Source organism: Ovis aries, chromosome X (genome assembly GCF_016772045.2).
Source record: "Ovis aries strain OAR_USU_Benz2616 breed Rambouillet chromosome X, ARS-UI_Ramb_v3.0, whole genome shotgun sequence".
NCBI classification, from domain to species: Eukaryota; Metazoa; Chordata; class Mammalia; order Artiodactyla; family Bovidae; genus Ovis; species Ovis aries.
Window position 1 is genome coordinate 22516390 of NC_056080.1, and position 27180 is coordinate 22543569.

A 27180-nucleotide genomic window follows, 5' to 3' on the forward strand; every position below is an offset into this window, starting at 1 on the left:
CAGATTTGAGTCTTAATAAAGCCAGTTGACCTTGTGTGAGTGAGGAAGACAAGAGTGGAGACAAGAGTGACAAGACTGAGAGGAGACAAGAGTGCTGGGATGCTGGAAATGTTCTCTTCTTGATCTAGGTAGAGTAGTGATTACACAGATTTATGCATGTATCAGAATTCATCAGGATGTCTGCTGTATGTATGATGTATGTAAGTAGTATCTCAGAAAGTCTAGGCTAAGTTGGTTTTTTGATTTATCTGCCTTTGTTTGCCATATAGATGCCCATATATCATTGTGTTTTTGGCAATTTAATTTTAACTTTTCTCTTTTATTTCACCTAGATACATTTTTGATAGGTATTCATTTGTCACATAATTTTGAGTGTTTCAGAAGTGTAAATATTATATGACATTGTTAATACATGATATAAAAAACCTAATGCTTGGTTTACTTTCCCCCCTAATTTAGGAGCTGTGACTGATGAAAATTAAAGGCCATGGATGAAGATGGACTTGAATTACAACCACAAGAACCAAACTCATTTTTTGATACAACAGGTATAACTATTTGGGTTGTTCCCACTTCCCAACTACCAGATTTGGAGTTGGTTGTCAAATGAACAAATTGCCAGATGCTCTCGTTGATACTCACATTTAGGTATCTTATTATCCTATCAAACCTACAGATGTTGAAGTGAGTACATTATTATTTCCCTGCCTAAAAATATGGCTCCCTCTTAACCATCACTCATATTCTTGTCAGTAACAGCAACAGGATCCAAACCTTAGTGTATAGTTCAGTTAAAGCATTAAGTTTAACTATTAAAGTTCTTCCTTTGAAGATATTCCTTGTTTACATCTCTTCATTCTACTTTCTTCCACATAGACCAACTCTATCATCTCATTCTTAGTCTTCAGGAACTTTTAAATTCTTTTCCTTCCCCTTAGTCTTTTTTGGCTAGCCCAGCAATCAGAGTACTCATCATAAAATAACATATGGATCTCGTCATTTTTGTTTCCCATTATCCAGGAGGTAAAGTCTAAACCTAAGGCACTCTGTTTTCTGACACCATCCTACTTTTAAAATCCTCTCTCTCACAAGGTAACAAAAGGAGCCATTTGCTTCAGGAAGATGGAATCTTACCTCACTCCCCAAACCGTTCAAGGAAAATTAAATTTATGAAGTCCTAAAAATAGAATAAAGTATTCACAATTTTTAATTACTCATGGTTCCTATTATATAACATAGTGAAGTGATTATGCTAGGTTTTATAATGTGAAATGGTTTTATATAACATTAACTAGGAGCCCTTATAAATAAAATGTTAATGAGTTTTCCATTGGACTTGAAATGACTGTTGTAGTATATTAAGGAAATAGTAATTAACTATCAGGAAATTAAATATTAATGATATTTAATTTTAACTTTTCTTTAATCTCTAAATCTAATGGGTTATGTATTTTTCTTAACAATATGGGATAGTCTTTTGATTCACCTTTGGTAATTTCAGCTTGATAATGATAAATGCAAAGTTATGATTCTTTCTTCTTTAGAACATGAAGTATAATTAATGTGCTTGAAGGAGAGACTAAGCTCTTTGGAGAAAAACGCACGCTATTTATTAGCTTAATCTTGCCGCATGCAAGCCTAGATCATGGGCTGAGGGGTAGATTGAAGGGCTGTTGCTAGCCCTGATTGTTAACACTTATGGTGTTTGTTTATCTTTGAGCAAGTCACTTAATCTGCCAGGGCCTCCATTTCCATATGTCCTAATAATAATGAAACCTTTCATTACAGTTTTTCAGAACACTTCCCATATATTCCCATTTGATCATCACAACAGTCCTGTGAGGTATGCATGGCAGATACTACTGTCCTCATTTTACTGATGAGGAAACCTAAACTCAGAGGTTAAATGACTTGCCCAAGGTCACAAAACTAATAAGTGTCCAAATCCTGCCCTGTGGTTTAGATTTTTTAACCGGTACTCTTGCCACTAAATGCTTTCATTTTCATGCCTGCAAAATGGAGATTACAGTGCTCTATTACTTGATGTTACATTGAGAATATTGAAAACAGTATAAAACATTTTGTGTGAGTTCTATGGGAATTAAAGCAAACACTTCGTTATTTCTAGGAATAATTAAAATGAATATTAACTGGCTTTAAGATGTCTTACATTTTTAAAGGTTCTTTGGCCCTTGTTGATTATTTGTGTTCGTTAAAAAATTTTTTTAAAAAGCCCTGTGTGTCTCTGCGGGCCTGGCCATTGATACAGTCATTGAGTTAGGCAGCTGCTTGGACTCAGCTTGGTCTGAGTCACATCCAGAAGCACTAATCGACTGAATAGCTTTTTAGGTAAGACTTTTATAAAATATTGTTTGCTTTTCTCTGGGTCAGGAGCCAAGATACTGGATTTGTTTTGTCTTACATTATGTTTTTGGCAAGGATATCTGATTTTGATTCTCATTTGTGGCATTCATTCAGAGTAATATTTACTGAGCACCATAATCTGTGCAAACTGTGTGATCTTGGTGAAGTCATTTAATCTCACTGGGCTTCAAATGATTCAACCCTCTACCTTCATTCATTAACTGCAGAGTGGACTAGAATAGGGTTTCTTATATTCTGAGGAACTGCCTGGGGGATTGGGATATGGGAAGATGGGAGGAAGCTGGATGGAGGCAGACTACCCTGGTGAGGTTGGGTCAGGCCCTGCTCCAACTAACCTTACCCTCCACTGCTGCAGAGCAGCTACACTTTTATTCATCTTACCTTTCCACAGAGGCTCCTTAATCAGTTGTCTTTCCTCTATAACTGTGGCCTTCTAGCCCTGGTTTTATTTATGGCCCAATCCTTTTTATTTTCTAGATTCAGAAGATAGTTTCTGAATTTCTATAGTCATAAATGGAGGATATTGGTGGGATATTGTCCTCAAACAAAACAGGAGAAAGGGGAAAAAATGGAAGGGAAGTAAAAGAAAACATGGGAGAGATGAAAAGAAGAAAAAACATGAGTTGAGAGAGACGTGGAGCAAGAAGGGAAAGAAGTGAAAAACATATAATGAGGGAAATGGTATATTTACCTCCTGAAGTTGCTTTACTTGCTAATTTTTATAATCATCCCTCAAGTATCTGTACATATGGGTTTAATTTTAGTCAGCCTAGGAAATTACTTTCATGAATATATTTTTTTGTGTGACTATCTCAATTTGCTTTTCTGTTATTTCCTTATCTGTTGATTTGGGATGAGTATAAAAATTCTTGTGTTAAGAATTTCTAATTTCTGATATGATTCAAAAATAGATTCCCTCTTTATTTCTTTAATCTGCCTTAATGTTTGAGACAACTGAGGAGCTCTAGACTGTTTTCCTGGTAGAACTTAACATTTGTATTAATTGAGGTAGTCATGCAGGTCTACCTGAAATGTGTGATTTTAATTTTTGTTTTTTTAAGGAGCTGACGCTACACACATGGATGGTGATCAAATTGTTGTGGAAGTACAAGAAACTGTTTTTGTTTCAGATGTTGTGGATTCAGACATAACTGTGCATAACTTTGTTCCCGATGACCCAGACTCAGTTGTAATCCAAGATGTTATCGAGGACGTTGTTATAGAAGATGTTCAATGTCCAGATATCATGGAAGAAGCAGATGTATCTGAAACAGTCATCATTCCTGAGCAAGTGCTGGACTCAGATGTAACAGAAGAAGTGTCTTTAGCACATTGCACAGTCCCAGATGATGTCTTAGCTTCTGATATTACTTCAGCCTCAATGTCTATGCCAGAACACGTCTTGACGAGTGAATCCATACACGTGTCTGACATTGGACACGTTGAACACGTTGTTCATGATAGCGTAGTAGAGGCAGAAATCGTCACTGATCCTCTGACAGCCGATGTAGTGTCAGAAGAAGTATTGGTAGCAGATTGTGCCTCAGAAGCAGTCATAGATGCCAACGGGATCCCTGTGGACCAGCAGGAGGATGACAAAGGCAACTGTGAGGACTACCTTATGATTTCCTGTAAGTCTTGTGGTGCAGTGATTGTCAAAGGTGTTTTCAAAGGTTGTCTTTCCTAACTTAGGTTGGGAGGATATATTCTTGACTTCTATAAAATTAAATTAAATCTCATTGACCTTTTTTCATTGTTGTTTCTGTCTGGACCCTGTAAGACAACTCAAAATTTAAGAAAACTGAAATGATACAGAATAGAGTTATTTCTTTTTAAGGATACAATAAAAAGATGAAATTTCTTTTGTCTAGAAAGACGAAGGTGGAAAGGAATAGAATTGAACTTTGTGAAATCATGAAGGATGTGGTTAGGTTGTTACGAGCCTTTATTAGAATTAGGAGCCCTGTTGAAACTTAAAAGGAGAAAAATGTGTAATCAAACTACTTATATTCTTGTATATGGATATACAGTACTACTTATATAATACTTATTTACTTGCTGCTGTTACTAGGTTGCCTCAGTCGTGTCTGACTCTGTGCGACCCCAGAGACGGCTGCCCACCAGGCTCCCCCTGTCCCTGGGATTCTCTAGGCAAGAACACTGGAGTGGGTTGCCATTTCCTTCTCCAATGCGTAAAAGTGAAGTCACTCAATCATGTCTGACTCTTAGCGACCCCATGGACTGCAGCCTACCAGGCTCCTCCATCCATGGTATTTTCCAGGCAAGAGTACTGGAGTGGGGTGCCATTGCCTTCTCCAACTTACGTACGTATACAGTATGTAAAATGCTGTTTATTATAACAGCATGGGAAAGAGCTCTGGCATAGTATTTAAACAGATGATTCCAAAACATTTCAAATGTGACAGACTCATACTAGATTATTGAAGAAAAGTAACTGTTTTGGAACACACCTCTAACATCTGGGAGGACAGCTGTGTCGTCTTACAATCTGTTTCTTGGTGCCTCTGTCAGAGATAAAATCCACAGTTGAATAGACCACAGTTCTGACCCAGTGTGGAAATTCCTGTGCCTTTAGGAACTAAATTCAAACAACACTCACAGACTATTTGCTCATATAAATTTATGAGACTGTTTGCTTTGTTTGAATACCTGTTACATTTAATTTAATAGAACATGTTGGAGTCCACCAGCATTTTAGGAAATACCTTTTAAAAGTTCTTAAGATTTTGGAAACCAGAGAATTGTTTTTGTGAAAAGAAGAAAAATGCCTTCACTCCAACACGTTTATTATGCCTCTACTGTGTTTCAGAAATTTGTGTAGATAGTACAAATATAGACTATAGCCTGCCAGGCTCCTCTGTGCATGGGATTTCCCAGGCAAAATTACTGGAGTGGGTTGCTGTTTCTTCTCCAGGGGATCTTCCCAACCCAGGGATCAAACCCACATCTCTTGTGTCTCCTGCATTGGCAGGTGGATTCTTTACCACTGTACCACCTGGGAAACCCAAGAATATGGATATATGCTAAATAAAAAAACACACAAAACCATTGTTCTTGGAGAGCTTGCAGTCTACAGTGGGCGAGAAAAATAGGTCACACTATGATGTAGAGGTATGACTAAATTAATGTGGAGACAGAATGGAGTTGCTGACCTTTGAACTCACCGATGAGTTCTTAGTTTAACAAGATGAAGAAGGTCATGGATGAGAGGGAGCCATTCCAGGAAAATGGTATAGTATGTCAAAAAAAAGTCTTGGCTTCTTCTGAGAATAATGGGAACTTAGGATGTACTTGTATCTTTGTGTACTTTGTTTAATTACTTAGAATGCATTTCTAAAAGTAGTATTGATGGATCAAAGGGTACACATGTTTACAAGTCTGGTTATATTTCCCTTGATAGTTTCCCTCATACTAACTCCACCCACCAAGTTTATGAGAATGTCCATTTCCCTACATTGTGACCAGCGTAGGACATTGTTTCCCCTTTTAACTTTTGGCATTCTGACAAGGAAAAATATTAATACCCTGTTTGAAACTTGAATTTATTTTAGGAAGATAATCCTAGTAGTACTATGGAGTAAGAATAGGTGAGGAGAGGTTAGTGGTAGAGAGTAGTCGAAATGGTTCCTAGATGAGACAAGATCCGAGTACCTTCATAATAGTGGGAGTATAGAAGGGAAGTTCAATTTAAGAGAGTTTAGGAAGTAAAATGAATGTGATTTGGTGATAGATTAGGGGTAGGGATTTAAGGAAGAAAGAATTCGAGGAGGACCCTAAGGTATTCTACCTTGGGAGAATACCAGGGTAACAGCCTGGTTATGCTGTTACCTGGGAGGAGGAATAAATTCAGTGGAAAGAAAGTGATTTAGGACCTGTTTAAAGTTTGGGTTGTTTGCTGGGAACAATCTGGTGGATGTTTCTGTGGAAGTTAAAAATATAAATTTGGTGCTTTTGAGAGAGTTTGTGACTAGAGAGGAAGAAATTTAGGACAAGAGATTATATAGCTGGTATCCTGTCCTATCTGGAAATGGATGGTGGGCCCCAGAAAGTGCTTATCAAATAAGAATGTCAGGTATTGATCCTTTGGGAATTTAAGAAGTAGGCACAGAAGAGCCCATGAAAATCAGGAAGGTTTAGGAAAAAGAGGAAGAGAAAAATCTTTAGACTGTTTTTAACACTGTCAAAGATAAGAATTTCTAAGAGTGTCAGTCACTGAGGAGGGAGTGGCCGTTTTCTTTAGGTAGTTAAGAGGTCATTGGTATCTTTTTCAGTGAGCCTTTGTTTTTATTTTTGTGGAAAGGCAACTTTATTTTTTAATTAAAAAATTTTTTTTTCATTTTTTAAATTTATTTTAATTGGAGGATAATTACTTTACAGTGTTGTGATGGTTTTCTCCATACATCAGCATGAATCAGCCACAGATACACATGTGTCCCCACATCCTGGACGCCCCTCCCACCTCACTCCCCATCCTATCCCTCATGTATATTACCATCTGTAAAAAAATTTTTATTTTAACTATTGGATATAATATAGGCTCAAGGATGTATAGTACAACATGAGGAATATAGCCAATGTTTTGTAATAACTGTAAATGGAAAGGAACTAAAAAAATTATAATAACAAGTTATTGGTATCTTAATTAGAATAGTTTCAATAAAGCATGGGCCAGTGGAGAGGACATAGAGGAGATAAGCTATAATGGGTTGAGAAGCTGGTGGAAGTGGTGGAGTAGGTGAAGCAGTTTGTATAAATTGCCATTTTGGTCACTGAAGGGACAGAAAAAGCATGAGTACAGGTTTTGATCGTTGGCTGGATGGTGGAAGTGTATTGAGCATTTATAGGTTTATAGGTGCAGAACACAAACTGTTGAACAGGGACTGAAGATAAAGGAAGAACTAACAGGTGGAGCAGGTTCCAGAGAAGAGGAATAGAGTAGGTTTCAGGGCAGTAGTGGAAAGCTGATAGGTGAGTCCTAGAAAGGAAGAGTGAGAGAGAGGTAGTTAAGGTTCAGGAAATTTGGAGAGCCTGAGACAGTGAGTTTAAAAGGAGTGTTTGAATGTTGGGAGCTATTTTCTCTGTGTAGCAAATTCACCTGCTAATATAGAAGGACCTGCAGAGGTTGGGTGGGAGCTGAAGGGTAGTAGCAAAGACCTTTATCTTATGGGGATGGGCCAGGATAGGAAGCTAAGAGCCTATAAGATTGATTGCTGAACTGCCGGGGCCAGGTGAGCTTGGGAGACTTATGTTTATTTGTAAGATGCATTATTTACTATGAAAATGCTATTTTTAAATATAACTGCCAGATTTTGTATCCCACAACTAGGCAACCCAAGGGCAAGGCTGGAGAAAGGAGGGAGTTGGGTTCTTTGTGCTTTTCGAGGGGACAAGGATCAGAAAGCACTCTCCATTCTTGACTTGTCTTTCCATTTTCTGCCCTGCCTTAAACCTGTTTTCTGAGGAGTAAAATGTATGTCATTGGTTTGACCTTTAGTTGCACAGCATCTCTCTTTATTACCCTTTTAAGAAGTCAACTCTTCCAAGAAGGTTATCCAAAAAGCCAGAAGTTTCTTTAGTAGTGGTTGACACAGTGTACTAGATTCTCGTATTAGAGCTCAGAATTGCAAAATTTTTATTAAACTTTATAATCATCTTTTTTGTAGGCCTGGGGTTTCTGCTAATTTATATAGATTTAATGTTTCCTGAAAAAGTAAATACAAATGGATACAAACTGCTATTATACTGTATTTTAGTATATTTTATATATGTACATAAAAATACATATTTTAATAATAAAATGCAATTTTACTTTTTTTTGGTTTCTTTCTTTTAAAATAGAATATCACACCTAAGCTCAAAGAATATAAAAACATATATATTAGTACAAGTCCTTATCCCCCTATTTACTGTAATGAAATGGTTGGATTGGTTTTAAATTGGCTTTAGGGATGGTGGCTTTTGGTAGTTTCTTTTGTCTTCTCTGTTACACAGACACATCTTCACTGTTTTCCTCTACTCCACACTGTCATCCCTTTTCCCTTCAAAGTAATAATCATGTTAAACTGTTGGCTTTGGAATCAAACCAGTTGAATGTCTTGTAATTAATTAGCTTTTCTCTTGTTTCTGCCTCCCAGTAAAGATACTTCTTTTATGCTGCATTTTAACTTAAAACCTATATTGATTTCAGAAGTTTAGGATTGAGAGGGCTTTGTGCCAAACATATACAGGAATGGCCTGATTTTATCCGTGATAGAGAATGCTGAGATGCCATTATTAGCAGTCAGCTTTAATGCTCTTCATGAGAGATGATGGTGTATCTGAATTCCTGTGATATTTATTCATTACTTGATAGGTCAAAGAAGAATATGAACAGATGTGCAGATATTCTTCTCATTAAAAATTTCAGGAATTCATTGAATCAAAAGAAAGAAAGATAGCACTAAGTCGTGTCTGACTATTGCAAGCCCATCAACTGTAGGGTGCCAGTTTCCTATGTCCATGGGATTCTCCAGGCAAGAATACTGGAGTGGATTGCCATTCCTTTCTCCAGGAGATCTTCCCGATCCAGGGATCGAATCTGGGTCTTCTCCATTGCAGGTGGATTCTTTACCATCTGAACCACCAGAGGATAAAGTGCTCAAATAAGATAAAAATGTTGTAGTTCCTTCCTTCTCCCCACCACAAAAAAGATTGGGTTAAAAGTTCTACATCTTGAAAGTCTTAGATACAGTTGGAGCTTCAGATTGGGCTTGTGATCCATATTTACTATTTATCTGCTTGAGCCCTAGACAAAAACTGTCTGATACCTTGCTCTTGGGACAGATCTCTGCTTACTTGATGGGGTAATTTGAGTTGGTTAGTGGAGAGACAGGAGAGAGGGAGAGAGAACATACCTGACCTTTCATAGGGATGATAGAGAAGCAGAATGGTGTGTGGAAATAGCACGTGTAGCTTAAAGAGTCAGCCAGCCTTCCTTCAATTTGGATGCTATGCCTGCTGCCTATGAGCTGTATGAATTTGAGCAAATTACTAATTTCACTTTTTTAAAGTCTTTTTTGTGAAAAGGCAGTAATACTACCTGACCGACAGTGTGGTTGTGAGAATTAGAGGTATGCACACCAGGCTTCCAGCACAAAGCATGCCTGTCAATAACTACTGGCCATAGTAATCATCCACACAGAGTCTCTCTGTTGGTGACATCCATTGGGCTAGCAAGACTAACCCTGGACTGGCTTCATTTAAAACCTTCCTGTTGTCCCATCAGGGCGTTTTTGGGTAAAGGCAGGCATAGGGTGGAATTGTAGCAGTCGTTCCTCTTCCCCCTGAATTTGTGAAGAAAGGAGTTCTTGGTTAACTAGGTTTAATTAACTGTGTGTTTTAGACCGATGCAGTGTAATTTGGCCCATATTTTTCACTAATTATATCTGTGATGACATGTTGGAGATGACTGTAACTTAGGGTAGGCACTTGAATGGCTCTGATCCTGTAAGTCTCTGTCTACAGAGACTTAAGAAAGCCTTTGAACCTCTCTAGGAAAGTTTCAAGAATTAAAGGAGATCAGATTATAACCAATTCTTTGAAATATTTTATAGGCTATATAATAAAGTTGAAATTTTAACCTCAGAAAGAGGATTCTTGAGGAAGATAAGAGAGGGAAGTCTAAAAGTGAACTTCTAAGTTAACTGATAGCTTGGTTAGGTATGGAAGTCTAGGTTGAAATGAATTTTCCCTGACAATTTGTGATGGCATGTTTCACTGTCATCCAACGTTTGGTTTAAGAGCCTAATGCCATTTTGATTCTCATTTCTTTGTACATATTTCTTTTTCACCTGAAAGTTTTACAGATCATCTTTTCATCCCCATTGGTCTGAAATATGATCATAGGTTGTATTTAGTTAGGTGTGGATCTTTTTTCATGTGTTGTGTTATCATGCATGGTGAGCCTTTTGAAGATTCATGTTCTTCAGCTCTCTGAAATATTTTATTTAATATTTTGCAAGATGAATTTAAGTACATAGTTTCTAAATTGCACCAACCACATTTCAAGTGCTTAGGAGTCAAATGTGGCTAGTGCAGATAGAACATTTTCGTCATCACAGAAAATTCTGTTGGTTAGCACTGACCTGCAGGCTCAATGAAATTGCAAACAATGTGATTTCTTAAAACACAGAGAACGAGATACAGAGGTTCAAAAAATGTATTATAAGACAATAGAGGTAAATAGTAAACTGACAGAAGTTGAGAAGTAAGAATATGATCAAGATAAAAGCCACCATAGAAGTAACTATAAGAATAAATATGCCTCAGTATGTAACCAGGGAGGGGCAGAGGGATACCTGGCTTTAGAAAATCACAAAAATGAAATGGTTAAAAATAAAAAGATATAAATGATTATGGGGAAGATGGATAGATATGGGAGACAGATAAAGGAGACAAGTGCACATAAGTGAAATTCCAGAAGAAGGGACTAACTGAACTAGAAAAATACTTAATAATGGAAAAAATTTTTCCGAAATAAAGATTAGAATCTTCAAGGAACTTTCCTGAAATAAAGATTAAATCTTTCTTTCAAGTTGACCAAATGATAAAACTACTAAGTCATAATCACAGTGATGTTTAGGAACTTTGAGGATAAAGTATTATAGGGACATCCACACAGAAATAGTCAGTGCTAGAAGACAGTGGAACAGTATCCACAAAGTTCTGAGAAAATGTAACTTAAGGGTAAAGTACGCCTGTATTTTGCTGTAGTTTTGCTTTTGCTAATAAGATCATTGATAAGTCAAATTTTTCTTTAGCTTTTAAGATACTAAATGGGTTGTAATGATTATTACATAAGACTTGACAATATTGTAAAGTAATTAGCCTCCAATTAAAATAAATTAATTTTAAAAGAAAAAACTAGGAAGGAAATTTACTAATGATGCAATCTCTGGTTAGTGAGACTATTGATGATTTTTTTTAATACCAAATTTTATATAGTGAAACCTACATTTCTTTAAAAATCTGAGGATGAGGACAAAGGTCTAAGTTCTAAAAACAGGCACCTGCCCACTCTTTCTCCCACCGCTTACTTATTAACTGATGGGGCTAATCACATATCATTTCAGAGCTTTCCTTTCTTTTTCTGGAAAAGGTAAGAATCAAATGGAATAAAACTATATAGAAATGCTAAGGAAATTGCAAAATGCTATGCAAATGATAGTTATTATTAGAAGTGGTCTTAATATCCAGAAATTATGCTCTTCTGTTTTGGAGAGGCCTTATTCTAAAACTTTAGTTCTTCATTACAACATTAGAAGGAGGCACTTATACAGAAATCATATGTGTGATGACTCAATGTTATGAAAGCTTTCTTTGTCTGTTTTTAGAAATTCATTTTTAATGGAATCTTTAAAATCACAGTGAAATTTTTAGTACTTAATAGGACCACCAAAGTGTTTTCTTTTTAAAGTAAATCACTTCTGTAATATTTCATATTCAGAATAATTTCATAGTTTAAGTTAGTAGACACATTTTCAAGGTGAAAATCTGAAGGTGAATTCTACTTTGGTAAAAGACTGAATAATGAAAATAGATTCTGCTTTATCAATGGAAGAGATCCATTTGTTCAGTTTTAATTTGGGCTCCAGGTTCTACAGTTTTAGTCCTAGATACAGCTCAAGGATAGCCCTCTTCCCCATGCATCCTACCCCTGTCCTGATTTTTGAGGCCTTCTTGCGTTATTGCAGTAGACTCAAAAGTGGTATCTCTGCTTTGTGTCTTGATCCCTTAGAAGCCACCTTTCTCAAGGCCAGCTCTGTGAGACTCATCCACTATCTATAGTAGAAGTTCTTGAACTGCTGATCAGAATCCCTGGGGCAGGGCACCTCTAAATCTGTCAGGCCCCACCCCTGCAGTTTCTGATTCTGTAGACCTGCTTGGCGGTGCCCCTGTTTTTAAGTTTCCTGAGAGATTGTCATACCTGACCAGACTGTGAAACCTCCTGCCTATCAGAGTCAAGTCTGAACCTCTCTGCCTGGTTTTACAAAGCCCTCCGTGACCCTGCTCTATCTTAGCAGTTAGCCACATTTCCAGTACCTGTTACAATCAGTTTTGCGTGTCTACTTGTTGAGGTAAAAATCATCCAGTTTTATGTGAATCAAGTTAAGGGATTATATTTGTAAAACGGGCATTTTAAAATGGTAACATTTTATTTAAATATCTGCTGTTATTATTTATTATATATTTCCTGCCCTTTTTAGTGGATGATGCTGGCAAAATAGAACATGACGGTTCCTCTGGAATGACCATGGATGCAGAGTCGGAGATCGATCCTTGTAAAGTAGATGGCACTTGCCCTGAAGTTATCAAGGTGTACATTTTTAAAGCTGACCCTGGAGAAGATGACTTAGGTAAGAGAAGACCTTCAGCATAGTATCCATCCTGATCAAACACTTCACCCTAATTACTGTTTGGTGGTTTAGACAGTGAATATTTGTAATCTTTTCTGAAAATAACCTTTTAAGCGAGAATTCCAATATAGCAGTAGAAAAGTATGCAAATATAATAAGTAAAACAAGTGGAAATGAAGTTTTCACATAGATTCTTGGAGCTGTCATCTTCCCTGATAGGTGGGACTGTAGACATTGTGGAGAGTGAGCCTGAGAATGATCATGGAGTTGAACTACTTGATCAGAATAACAGTATTCGTGTGCCAAGAGAAAAGATGGTTTATATGACTGTCAACGACTCTCAGCAAGAAGATGAAGATTTAAGTAAGTAGGTGGCCTTTTTGTGGGAGAGAATTTTATGTTCCTGTAGCTCTTTTTTTTTTTTTTTTTAATATGGCCAGTAACTGGAGGAAACAAATAGCAGTATTATAGAAACTGTGATTCTGCTGTATTCCAAGAGAAACATCAATGACTTACTGTGTATGCTTAGAATATGGCTTTAAGAACAAATTATGGAGCTGTATTCAATATAATAAACCATAATGGAAAAGAATATGGAAAGATAAAATTTAAAGCGAATTATGTTAAAAGCCAAGAAATATATGATTCATTCAACAAATATTGATTGAGTGCTATGTGAAAGCTGTGTTCTAGGTATATAACATGTGAACCTTCTTTCTACTTGTCTATTAACCGAATTCACGTGAAAATATGTGATCTCTGTAAACATGGTCACAGAAGTTTCTAAAATTTTCTACTTAGATGTTGCTGAAATTGCAGATGAAGTTTATATGGAAGTGATTGTAGGAGAGGAGGATGCTGCTGCCGCTGCAGCAGCTGCTGCCGCCCATGAGCAGCAGATGGATGACAACGAAATCAAAACCTTCATGCCAATAGCATGGGCAGCAGCTTACGGTAAGTCCTGTTGCAACTCTTGGGATTGAGTTGGTTCTTTAACGTGAATTCATGATTGAAAACAGTTTCTGTGGTCTTACATTTCACAAATCTGAAATACCAGCATCCTGTAAGGGTTATTTGATTTGAATAAGAATAGAGGAAGATTATAAAGTCTACTTTTTGCCTTTATTTTTAAGAGGAATTTCCTTCATGTGTATATCACGTAGAAGGAAGTAGTGCAAGAAGTACACAAGCTTTCAAGCTGAAACTTTTCATCTTGATTATATGTGGCCCATGACTTTACAGTTTGGGGAGACAACAAGGGAGTCCATGGGGCAAAATGCTGACATATATTTTTTAGGTATGGAAGCTAGGCCTTTCTTACAGTCTTGCTATAATAGATGTGGTCATAAAACCCATTACCTAGAATGGGGAATTTCCGTCATTCATGAGTATCATGGCTTATTTTCGTTGTTATAGTTAATAAAGAGTCCCTAATTCTTTATAATACTGTATAATTTTGTTTTTTAATGCACATTGTTAGGTAATAATTCTGATGGAATTGAAAACCGGAATGGCACTGCAAGTGCCCTCTTGCACATAGATGAGTCTGCTGGGCTTGGCAGACTGGCTAAACAAAAACCAAAGAAAAGGAGAAGACCTGATTCCAGGCAGTACCAAACAGGTGAGGGCATATGAGTTCCACAGCGCAGCGTGCTTTGCGAGCTCTCAGATGAAACTCTAGTGTGTATCCTTAAAGGTGTTGTGATGGCATTTTAGCTGCTAGACCACATAGAGTTTTTGTGTATTGAATTTAAAAATATAATTTTAAGAATTCAGTGATATTCATGAATGATTTCCTTGGATTAAAAACAACAGTGAGTGGATCAAATGTAGATTTAAAAAATTCAAAACTTGGGTGATTTTTATGTGGCTATGCAAAGAAATCCCTGAGATATGTTATAGGCATTAACTTTTTTTAAAAATGAACCTATTTAAAGAATCTGATTATGTCAGCATAAAGCAGGAATAATTTACAGAGCAGTAGGACAAGTACTTCAGTTCATGTGGCATATTCCTGTCTATTCTTACATGCTGATTTGCATACTATAATTTTTTAGACATCTTTAAGCTTTACTGTAAATTGACATAAGTTATGTTGTTAAGAATAACCAAAACAGCAATTGTGATTATGAAACTTTTTTATCAATAATTTTCCACCGATTTCTTAATTGGTATAGCTTCAGTTGCTAGTTGGTAAAAGTTACATATTTATTTCATTTATTTTTTCCAAGCTGAAGGGAGTGAGATTGGTACAGTCATACTGAGTGGAGTTGCCAGACCAGGTTCCCTTCATGATGAGGCTGCTAATCTCTTATGTTGAAAAACTGTAAAAGGATTGTTAAGCAGCAAGTAGACTAACATAGGAGTACTTGTCCAATAATGTTCAGAACACACACTTTAAATTCTTCTTCCCTTTTTTTTTTTTTTTAAGAGAATCTGACCCACTAAATGTAATAATGAGAAACCAAAACAGAACTTGGTTTGATCACTCATGCTCCTTTCTTTTCCTTTCTTAGCAATAATTATTGGCCCTGATGGACATCCCTTGACTGTCTATCCTTGCATGATTTGTGGGAAAAAATTTAAGTCAAGAGGTTTTTTGAAAAGGCACATGAAAAACCATCCTGAACACCTTACCAAGAAGAAGTACCGCTGTACTGACTGTGATTACACTACCAACAAGAAGATAAGTTTACACAACCACCTGGAGAGCCACAAGCTTACCAGCAAGGCGGAGAAGGCCATTGAATGCGATGAGTGCGGAAAGCATTTCTCTCATGCTGGGGCTTTGTTTACTCATAAAATGGTGCATAAGGAGAAAGGAGCCAACAAAATGCACAAATGTAAATTCTGTGAATATGAGACAGCTGAACAAGGGTTACTGAATCGCCACCTTTTGGCGGTCCATAGCAAAAACTTTCCTCATATATGCGTGGAGTGTGGTAAAGGTTTTCGTCATCCATCAGAGCTCAAAAAGCACATGCGAATCCATACTGGCGAGAAGCCGTACCAATGCCAGTACTGCGAATATAGGTCTGCAGACTCTTCTAACTTGAAAACGCATGTAAAAACTAAGCATAGTAAAGAGATGCCATTCAAGTGTGACATTTGTCTTCTGACTTTCTCAGATACCAAAGAGGTCCAGCAACATGCTCTTATCCACCAAGAAAGCAAAACACACCAGTGTTTGCATTGTGACCACAAGAGTTCGAACTCAAGTGATTTGAAACGACACATAATTTCAGTTCACACAAAGGACTACCCCCATAAGTGTGACATGTGTGATAAAGGCTTTCATAGGCCTTCAGAACTCAAGAAACATGTGGCTGCCCACAAGGGTAAAAAAATGCACCAGTGTAGACATTGTGACTTTAAGATTGCAGATCCGTTCGTTCTAAGTCGCCATATTCTCTCAGTTCACACAAAAGATCTTCCGTTTAGGTGTAAGAGATGTAGAAAGGGATTTAGGCAACAGAATGAGCTTAAAAAGCATATGAAGACACACAGTGGCAGGAAAGTGTATCAGTGTGAGTACTGTGAGTATAGCACTACAGATGCCTCAGGCTTTAAACGGCACGTTATTTCCATTCATACAAAAGACTACCCTCACCGTTGTGAGTACTGCAAGAAAGGGTTCCGAAGACCTTCAGAAAAGAACCAGCACATAATGCGGCATCATAAAGAAGTTGGCCTGCCCTAATAATACTTCGGCAGACTTTTGTAGAGATGTTGGCTTTGAAGCAGAAAAATCATTTTAAAAGCCAGTCAGTCTCGTTCACATACAATACTGTATATTGATTTATGCTGTGTACAAATAGATTTATTGCTTTTAGTTGACTTTTTTTTTTTTACATTTTGTTCAATAGTGTGTTCTGAATTCTATTCAGTTTGTTTAATAAATGGGGAAAAGCAGCAACAAGCAAGTTGCTTTTAATAAAGTAATCCCTGATTCTATACTGAATTTTTCTATCTTAGAAGTTTTATATTTATTTAAATATTTACCTTGCTTACCTTGATGGTACTCTTCTAAGACCATTTAACTTAAAGTTAAGGTAATTTTAGATTGGTAACTCTGAAAGTACTCATGTTGACTTATTTTTTCCCATAAATTTCTCACAATAAAATTGTCAGAGACATCTACTAACATAAATGGGAGATTTTATGGTCAGGTCTAATTATCCTAACATGGAAGTCATTTACTCTTCTTGTTTAATATTTTCAGACCACGTGACAATGAAAGTTTTCATTCAAGCTTTTGCGTCCCTGGCATTGCTGAGTGAAGAGCAGTGGCTAGGTTCGGGTTTAACTTTCGTTTTGTTCAGCAGACAAAATATCCTTTCAGGGGGTGCTTTCTTTGGAGTATTTACACCTTTTGTCAGCATAGCAAACTTTTAGAAAACTTTATTGAAAAATTTTGCTTGATCCTGTTGTATTTTGTCTGTGCTGCTTTGTGTTGGAATGGTTGTGTGCTACAAATGAGACTTAACTGAGGACTGCATTTGGAATCTCCTAGAGGTAATTCGTGGCTCATAGGATCTTTTGCAACTTTATATATGTAAATGTACCCTGACTTATGTATATGCACATATATATGACATGTATCGTGTGTATTGCTTATTTTACATATTTATACACACAACCCCAATTAGTTGTTGTTTAAAATCTATAATAATGAAAAGTATTAAATTTACAATAACACGAAAGATGCAGGGATGCATGAGAGAGCATTTTGTAAATCATGCTCTTTGGAGAGACTACTCAGGTGAAGAATTAGAAGGAAAATAAGGACACTAGTATTTTTAAAGAGTAAAGGTATTTTCTTTTAAATATCTTTGGTAACTGAAAAATAGAACTTAAGATGTTTCTACATAGAATGTTTTCATATAACTTCAGCTTCATGCCTTTATATTTTTCTGAAAAGCTAATGAGTATCCAGATATATACTCCCTCAGTTCTCTCTGAGAAGCCGGTGAGGGGACTCTGTGTCACCAAGGGAGGGGACTAAGGAAGCAGCGGTTCCATGTACCACAGAATGGGTGCTAATTACGACTTCCACTTAGCAAGTTGAGACTGCTCGTTTACTTCTCCGTTACAGCTAGCAACCTTTCAAAAATGTAACACTCATGTTGGCTTTGATTAGAAGGTAAAGGTGTATTCTCAGTGCATGAGAAAATTTTGAGGCCTTATTTGGAATATTACCAAGTCTTTCACAGTTGTGTTTTTCTTCAGGAGTTAACTTTTTTTTTTAACAAATAGATATGATTCAGGGTCATAAATACATAGAATGTACTTGGTTACTTAGAATTTGGTTAAGATGAATTTTGGAGAACATAAAATAGGTTTTGGGGTCTCACTCCCCTGGTGGCTCAGAGGTTAAAGTGTCTTCTGCAATGAGGGAGACCTGGGTTCAGTCCCTGGGTCGGGAAGATCCCCTGGAGAAGGAAATGGCAATCCACTCCAGTACTCTTGCCTGGAGAACCCCATGGACGGAGGAGCCTGGTGGGCTATACTCCATGGGGTCACAGAGTCGGACGCAACTGAGCAAATCCTTAGTACACTGGCTGTTGACACACGAGTATCTGGCACATTGTGGGAGATTCTGGAATTCTTTCCCCACTTGTTAGCTGCCTTGCCACTTCATTATGGTGCTCTATCCCCTTTGTGCTCTTAGGTTTTTAGCTTTCATCTTTCTCTTTGCCATTGATACTTCTTTGCGAGAGTTATATTTTTAGGGTTAGAAATCTAATAGTGTTTGGCAAGCCTCTAAAGTGCTAGATTGATTGAGTCCATTTCTAAATCAAGTGCTTTAGGCTGGTATGAACACCATCCTTGAATGCCAGTGAAAGCCAGGGCATAGAAACGCCTGTGCCCTTTTGCCCCCCGTAATGTGCTTTTTTTTTTTTAAAGTAACTAACAATTTTGTGATTCATTGCCCCGCAGTACAGTTGAAAGCTCTGTCTGTTTTTTTGTGAGAACCTTTAAAATCTCCCTTAATTTTTATTTTTCCCACAAATAATGTAAAAGAAAACACTTAAATGAAAGTGGAAATTTGTTAATTTTAAAACATCCTGTAAAAATTAATACAGAAAATATAATTGGTCATTTATATTTTTTTAAATAAACTGAAAGATAAAGAACACAACAATTTACACACTTTATATTTCTCTTACATGGTCTGGAATCATACACCGTTCTTTTCTTTTTAAAGCACAATATTGAAACCTTTAAAAGGTATTTAAGGGTTTGGTCAAGTGAATATGATAAAGTGTATTTGTCTGTATAAAGAGAAACTGAAATCGTAGTCACTGTTATGTACTGACATTAGTTACAACCTAGTTTTAATTCTTAAAACAATTTTGATTAGCAAAGCTAAAAGGATGTTTCAGTTAAATGTTTTAAAGAGGTACAGATTTTTACAAGGACATAATATAAGTTATTGTTCTGTAGAAATATCCTATTAAATATTGTATGTCCCTCCCTCTGTACACTTTGTAAAAAAAGTAAAATACATAAAAAGAAAATCATATAGGGATGTGTGACATTATTGTAATTGTGTACTTGAGAATAACGTGCAAAAATAAAAATCAGAATATTTTCCTGTTAATGTTTAGTCTATTTGATACCAGTACTAAGTTAATGCTTTTTCTTAAGAAAAAAAAATGTACAGTTTTTGTAAACCCAATAAACATCAAAAGCAGTGGATTATTTTCCTTTCCCCATTTCTTAATTCCTTACATGCAGCAGCGTAATGCACAATGCTTGATCGCTTTGAATTTTGTGACTTGGATTTAAATACTACTAATGTTTCAGTTCTGCAAATTTGCAAGTAACATTTCAGAGAAGTTAAGAGGTGATTGGGAAGTCCTTGGATGAGCATGTCCTTGAAATTCTTATTTTCTTTTATGTTCATAAAGGATTTGTTTTATTAGCATCTCTAATTCCCCCAAGATAAATTTCCCCACGCACAAAATGGTTTTTGAGAGCACTTAGAGTTTACTTCAGCATCAGTCCAATAGCACATTTAATCAGTGGGGTTGTCCCCACCTCCACAGCAGAAGCCCTGCCCTAGAGTTACCCCTTTGTACACAGTTGGAAGGCTTTAGTAGACACTAACATCCTAGAGAATGGTCATTGTTATAATAAATTCAGAAGCCAGGTAAAAGTTATCAGGAGTCAGAAGAAAATAATAAAACAGATTTGAGTCATCTTTGACTTTTAAAGATGAGATCTTACAGTTATTTAACTGTTGGAACAAGTGTTTCTCTAATAGTTGAAACACTAATCAAAATTTGAGGTAAATGATTAAGAAGACATGGTGAATGTCACTGTCTAGAGCCATGAAAAAGACAAAACCACGCCGTGCTGAAAAACTTAATCACGGTAGAACCCCTGATCTTACTTGTCTGATCCCAACCACGGACAATGTACTGCTCTCTTCTCTGGAAATCTCAGTATTAACAATTTCCTTTATTTCTCACAAATTCTAGGATTTGTGTAAGGAAAAGTTTATGAGTAGTTGAAATCTTAAAAGGGTGATAGTTCAGGGCAGTGGTTTTGAAAGTGTGGCCTGGTAGCAGCAGTGGCATTATCATCACCTGGACTTTGTTAAAAGACGCAAATTCTCAGCCCCACCCTAGATTCACTGGATCAGAAACTAGGCGTGGGACCCAGTCAGTGACCTGTGTTTTAACATGTCTTAACATATGACTTTGATGCATGCTCAAGTTTGGGAAGCACTGCTTTAGAGCACTTGAGGAACTTTAAAGATTACTGGTGCATTAATTTTATGTAGCAGACAACACACACACATGCCCTAGAAGGAAGCAGTGATGGTGAATTGGGACTCAGTTTATACGTTCACTTTCACACCACTTTATACCCCTTTTGAAATGTGAGCCTGTCAGTAAGTCTATCTTTTAGTATACATGTAAATATCCTGTATGTACTTCATAAATCTTGTATGGCCTCCCCAAAGTTACATTCCTCAAAAGTAAATAGAATTTAGAGGAAGGTTCAGCAAGTAAAAAAGAAAGGCTGAAAAATGTGTGTGTTGAATGGCCCAGCAGTACTTAAGTAATTCATATCTGAAAAACCATTTTGCCACATATGCAGCTGTTAAGGTCACATTAAGTTTGCCCTTTTGGATTTTGTTTTATCTTTTGTATATGTATTGTTTGCCTTTTTCATAAAATAACTCTTGGATTTGTTATATATTGTTCCTGTTATTTTTGACACCTTTGCTATTGTAAATAAATTCCTATTTTTAAGTTACTCTAGTGGAGTGTTGCCTGTAGACAAGGCCTACACACACACATACATGGACACGAGGCTTAAATCACACAGTTAATCCCCAACACAGTACAAGCGGGAAGTAATGTGACTCCTTCAGTAGTTCATCACTTCTAGGCCCGATGAAAGTATCACTGTTATACCTAGATATAGCATCTGCACTTGCTCAGACTTCAGAATCTTTTTCATGGCCTCTGATGCAAATTCTTAGTCAACAAAGTTTGAGGTCAAAGTAAAAAATAATCAAGAATTATTTTCCTTGATTTTTCCTAGTCTCTTGGTCTCGGGTTACTTGGGTTGCTAATACTGGTGAACACAAAGGATTTGGTGTTGTAGTGATGTACTGATACTATAGAGCCACAAGGGAAGTTCAGCACAGAAAACCTACATAGTACTTCTGGATGGTCTTTATTCACTGACGATGTGAATTACTCAGAAACAGCTAAACCCATTGACAAAAATGGAATAGTTAACTAGACCTATATTTTACTTTTCAAGAGAGGCCAATTTCTGCTTTTCCTTCATGCTTGTGTTTGACTTTAAATGCAGAACCCATTTCCCTTTGCCTGAACTCTGAAATGAGGGGAGGTATTCCAAAGCTATCTGATGGAGTTTGGGAGGTTCTAATCACATTGAAAACAGACATAAACCACCCTCACTGGGTATGTGGCTTCACATCGTAAAGCTGGATTGAGAGACTCAGAGGCCGAATCTTTTCCTCCATCCAGTCTCAGTTCAGTTCAGTCGCTCAGTCATGTCCGGCTCATTGCGACCCCTTGAATCGCAGCACGCCAGGCCTTGAATAATGCAGCCAGTCACTTGAAAGTGTGGGGTTCACCTTACCGTCTGGGCTATAGAGAGATGGCTTGGCCTTCTACCAGAGAAATGGAACAGCCATCTTCCCCACCCTCTCAGGGGAAGCAAAGCAAAGTTCCCTTAAGCCATTCTCATAAAGTAAGGGTTAGTCCAATTCTGGGTTGCCCTCTACTTTTGGCCTTGCATATTCCTGTTGGTTTTTCCTCTCTTGAGGAAGTTGTGACAGACTTTCAAACATTTAGTTCCTATTTCTCCCAGGGCAGTATGCTTCAATTTTTCTTCAGGAAAAAAATAGCTTTTAAAGGGAACATTTATTAAACTATACAAAGATGGATATCTTGCAAGTTATTTTTATTGTATGTGACCCACAATACACTTGCTTTATTAAAGGGCTGTTCTTTGTTTCTTCCAGTCTCAGTTGTTAATGCATAAATCTTGTGTTTTGTAACCACAGCATTGATTCTGTTGTATGTTTAGTGATTTTTAAACAAGTATTTCTGTAACTATTGTTTGACTTAAAAGGTTTTTTTTAATGCACATTCTTTTTGGAGAGACTATGGAAAATTCAGAATGGTACAGAGAAGAAAGTAAAATGCCTCTCCCTTTTATCCTATTACCCGGAACATTGGTGGTGGTGGTTTAGTTGCTTCAATTGTGTCCAACTCTTGCGACCCCGTGGACTGTAGCCTGCCAGGCTGCTCTGCCGTGGGATTTCCCAGGCAAGAATGCTGGAGTGGGTTGCCATTTCCTTCTCCAGGGGATCTTCTCTACACAGGGATTGAACCTGCAGTCTCCTGCATTGGCAGGCAGATTCTTTACACTGAGCCACCTGGGAAGTCCCATCCAGAACATCCTTTAAATGAATCTTTACTGTGTGATTTCCTGGTGATCCAGTGTTTAAGAATCTGTGTTCAGTGCAGGGGATGAAGGTTCAGTCCCTGGTCAGGGAACTAACATCCACATGCCCTGGGGGCAACTGAGCCTGCGTGCTCTAGGGCCATGTCGTCAGTCGTGTCCAACTCTGGACCCCATGGACTGTAGCCTGCCAGGTTCCTCTGTCCATGGGGGTTCTCCAGGCAAGAATAATCGAGTGGGTTGCCATGCTCTCCTCCAGGGGATCTTCCTGACCCAGAGATCGAACCCAGGTCTCCCGCACTGCAGGCGGATTCTTTACCCTGAGCCACCATGGAAGTGCTAGGGCCGGTGCAGCACAACTACTGAGCCTGCGCACTCTGGAGCCTGTGCGCCATGACGAAGACACAGCGCAGAGAAAATAAAATCTTTACTGAGTTTTAATTTTGTTACATTTTTAGGTTATAAAACGCATGTTATTGTAACATGTCGTATAAAGGCAGCTTAATGGTGTCATCTCTACACTTCCTTCAAGCCAATTTTCTTACGGTAATCATAGTTAATAGACTGTATGCCTTCCCTTCATGCTCATACAAAACTGTACAGAGATAAATAGGTAAACAGAACAAGAGGACGTTTTTGTGAATTGTGAAGTCACTCAGTCGTGTCCGACTCTTTGCGACCCCGTGGACTGTAGCCCACCAGGCTCCTCCGTCCATGGGATTCTCCAGGCAAGAATACTGAAGTGGGTTGCCATTTCCTTCTCCAGGGGATCTTCCCGACCCAGGTATCGAACCCAGGTCTCCTGCATTGCAGGCAGACGCTTTAACCTCTGAGCCACCACGTTTGGAGGAATGTAAATTTTTTTTGACCAAAATAAGACTGTGCCTCTCTATAAGTCACATAGTATATCATATCTATCCCTTTGGGAAAACAGACTGAGCTCTCTCTCATTCTCTTTAACAGCTGAAAAACTTGCCAGAGATTGTACTCACCATAGTTTAGTCAACTTAGATACTATTAAAGCATCTATTGATCTTTATATATTTTTCATAGACCTAGCTACTTTACCACATGACAGTCTCAATTCTAATTTGTTTTAGTAGTCTTGAATTTCTATGTTTGCAGTCATATTGCAAAAAGATGTCAATTATTCCCATTTTCTATTTTATGTTAGCTAGAACTTCTAAAACAATGCTGAATACTATATATGTTACAGCAGACATTTCTGTGTTACTCCTGCTTTTAATGGCAACAGTCCAGCATTTAACCACTTAGTATAATGTTGGTTTTGGAAAACATGTTTATCAAAGTTAGTTTCCGTCCACTATTATTTTACTTAGAGACTTTATTAGGAATAACTAATGTTATCAAATGTCTTTTAGCCACATATTGATACAGTTACTTGATTTTCTCTTTATTTGTTGATGTAATGAAGTATACTGAATTACACTGATAGGTTCCTAACTACTACTACTACTAAGTCACTTCAGTTGTGTCCAACTCTGTGCAACCCCATAGACGGCAGCCCACCAGGCTCCCCCATCCCTGGGATTCTCAAGGCAAGAACGCTGGAGTGGGTTGCCATTTCCTTCTCCAATGTATGCAAGTGAAAAGCGAAAGTGAAGTCGCTCAGTCGTGTCCGACCCTCAGCGACCCCATGGACTGCAGCCCACCAGGCTCCTCCGTCCATGGGATTTTCCAGGCAAGAGTACTGGAGTGGGGTGCCATTGCCTCCTCCAAAAGTTAAACCAAACTTGCATTTCTAGGATAAAAGTACCCTACTTAGGAAATTTTTATTGTTCTTTAAATATATTGTTACTTAAATTTGGCTAGTATTTTTTAAAAGAATTTTTGTATCTGTGTTCATAATTTTGGTGTTTCCTTGTTTTGTACTGTTGTCATCAGGTTTAAATGTTAATGTAAAGCTAACTCCATAAGATAAACTTGGAAACTTTTCTGTAATCTCGATAGAACTCAGTCATGAAAGCATTTGTAAAATGGTAGGTTTTTACTTTAATGATCTCTTCTACTTTAATTGGCCCACCAACTTTTCTTCTTAAATGAGTTTTGATATCTGTATTTCCATGGGAAATCATCCATTTCTTCTAAATCAGTACTCTGCAAACATTAATGTGCATTCACATCACCTGAGGGAGGTTGTGAAAACGCTTATTCTAATTCTGTGGGGTCCAAGATTCTGCACTTCTTGCATGCTCCGTGGAGATAGTGATGCTGGTTCATGGACCATATGGTCCAAGCCCACTAAGAATACAGTGGTTCTCAATTTTGGTCAACCATCAGAATCACGTGAGGCAGGCTTTGTCCCACCCAGTGCCCGGGCAACACTCCAGACCAATTAAATTGGAATCTCTGGAAGGGACTTCAGTTCAGTTCACTCTAGTTCAGTTCAGTTGCTCAGTCATGTCCGACTCTTTGCAACCCCATGAATCGCAGCACGCCAGGGCTCCCTGTCCATCACCAATGCCTGGAGTTCACTCAGACTCACGTCCATCGAGTCGGTGAAGCCATCCAGCCATCTCATCCTCTGTCGTCCCTTTCTCTTCCTGCCCCAAGTCCCTCCCAGCATCAGAGTCTTTTCCAGTGAGTCAGCTCTTCACATAAGGTGGCCAGAGTACTGGAGTTTCAGCTTTAGCATCATTCCTTCCAAAGAGCACCCAGGACTGATCTTTAGGATGGACTGGTTGGATCTCCTTGCAGTCCAAGGGACTCTCAAGAGTCTTCTCCAACACCACAGTTCAAAAACATCAATTCTTTGGCACTTAGCTTTCTTCACAGTCCAACTCTCACATCCGTACATGACTACTGGAAAAACCATAGCCTTGACTAGACGGAGGGACTTAGGCATCAGTAATTTTCTAAGTTCCTCAATTGATGACAATGTGTAGCCATGGTTAAGGACCACTTTTCTAGATTTTTCTATTTATTACCATAAAGATGCACATAATATTCTCTTATAATTATTTTATTCTCTTGCATTTCTGGTAATATCTCCTTTCTAGTGTTGATCACTAGTTTTATTGGTTTGGGTTCATACTGTGGCCCAAATATCCTCTACATTTTTTGGAATTTTATAGTTTTCTCTTTGGGCAAGGCATAATAAGTTTTTTTTGGGGAACATACAGTACAGGAAAATTAATACAATGTATATTTTTCCACTTCTGAAATAGATTTATAGATAAAGTTGGACTTCATTATAATTTCAAATATATATTATACTGTTTTAACTACCTGATTTTTAAATTTTTGAAAAAGTATTCAAGTCTCCCATCATATTGGTGTTTTATTCCGTTTCCTTGTATTTCAAGTTTTGCATTATGTATTTGCCATTTGTACATTTCTGTTAGACAGATGTATGACATATCTTCTTTATGATTGTACAGAGCATCTGTTTTTGTCCTTTTTAGTGTTTGATCTTGAATCCTGCTTTGTCTGATACGTGTTTTCTATTTCAACAATCCTTTCTTATTGCTTATATTATAAATCCTCAGTCACGTTATCTATTTATATGTAAGCATATATTGCAAGATTTATTGCTACTGTTGTTTCTTATTCGTTTTCTCTCTCCCCATTTGACATCTCTGTGCTGAATAAATTGTCGTTTGATTGATGCATACCAAATGTTTATTCCCTCATGTCTGATATGTGGGTGTCTTCTATGCTTTCTGAGGCCTTGACTACCCCAAAATATCTACTTTTGCCTTCCCAACTAAGACAAATGCTGTCTTAGTTGGGAGGTATAAACTTTTGGTCACAGTCCCTTAGTTGGGAGGTTATAAACCTTTCACCGTTGATAGATGTTATTTCACTGGTTCTCTTTTCTATATTTTTCCTTTGTTTTCTAAAGTTCATATGATTTTTAAAATATCTTTGAAATTCAGAAATCTCACTAAGATACATCATGTGTGTGGGGGCTGTTTTAATCATGTCTGGAAGTTACTTGTTGAACACTTTCTTGGTGATGGATCAAGTCTGTCTTCAACTGAAGAAAGAATCTCTTTAATTTCACATCCCAGCATGTGATTGTTATTGTACTGAAAAATTTAAATGTTTGAAACCTGTGTCGTTTGAAGAGCAAAGCAAGAGAGTGGTGATATTTGTAAATGTGTAGCTTGTCCTCATGGACTAACAGTGCTTCTGAATTATTTTTATGTGGTAGAAGGAACTTCAGCCAGAAGTTTCCTGTCATAGAATAACAGCAGTCTGGGTACCCCTTTTGCTTCAACTTTAAGAAGCATGTGAAAAGGTCTTAACTTAATGCTTAGCCTATAGATGGTGCTAGATAAGAATTCTCCATATCCTTCTTTCTCAGTATATTATAAATCTTGTTAAGCTAGCAAGGAGAGCATTTATTGTTGCAGACATAGCTGTTATTTCTGAATGTGTTTTCTCACATTATTCA

At 37.4% G+C, this 27180-nt stretch overlaps 1 protein-coding gene across 14 annotated transcripts in view; it reads left to right on the forward strand.

Annotated features, from left to right (window-relative positions):
- Nucleotides 1–21071, forward strand: part of ZFX (zinc finger protein X-linked) — a 36949-nt gene extending 15878 nt beyond the window's left edge. For 7 of the 14 annotated variants that reach the window (XM_060408125.1, XM_015104836.3, XM_060408130.1 and 4 more), the window contains exons 2-7: nt 460–548; nt 3447–4016; nt 12651–12800; nt 13020–13163; nt 13602–13754; nt 15317–21071. In XM_060408125.1, coding sequence (XP_060264108.1) covers nt 488–548; nt 3447–4016; nt 12651–12800; nt 13020–13163; nt 13602–13754; nt 15317–16500 — 2262 coding nt within the window. In that variant the 5' untranslated portion in view covers nt 460–487 and the 3' untranslated portion in view covers nt 16501–21071. Of the gene's footprint in view, nt 1–459; nt 549–1788; nt 1844–3446; nt 4017–12650; nt 12801–13019; nt 13164–13601; nt 13755–14280; nt 14422–15316 lie in introns of those variants that run through there. The other 7 variants (XM_027963307.3, XM_015104833.3, XM_060408124.1 and 4 more) reach the window with 2 other exon arrangements.
- Nucleotides 21072–27180: the final 6109 nt, after the last annotated feature.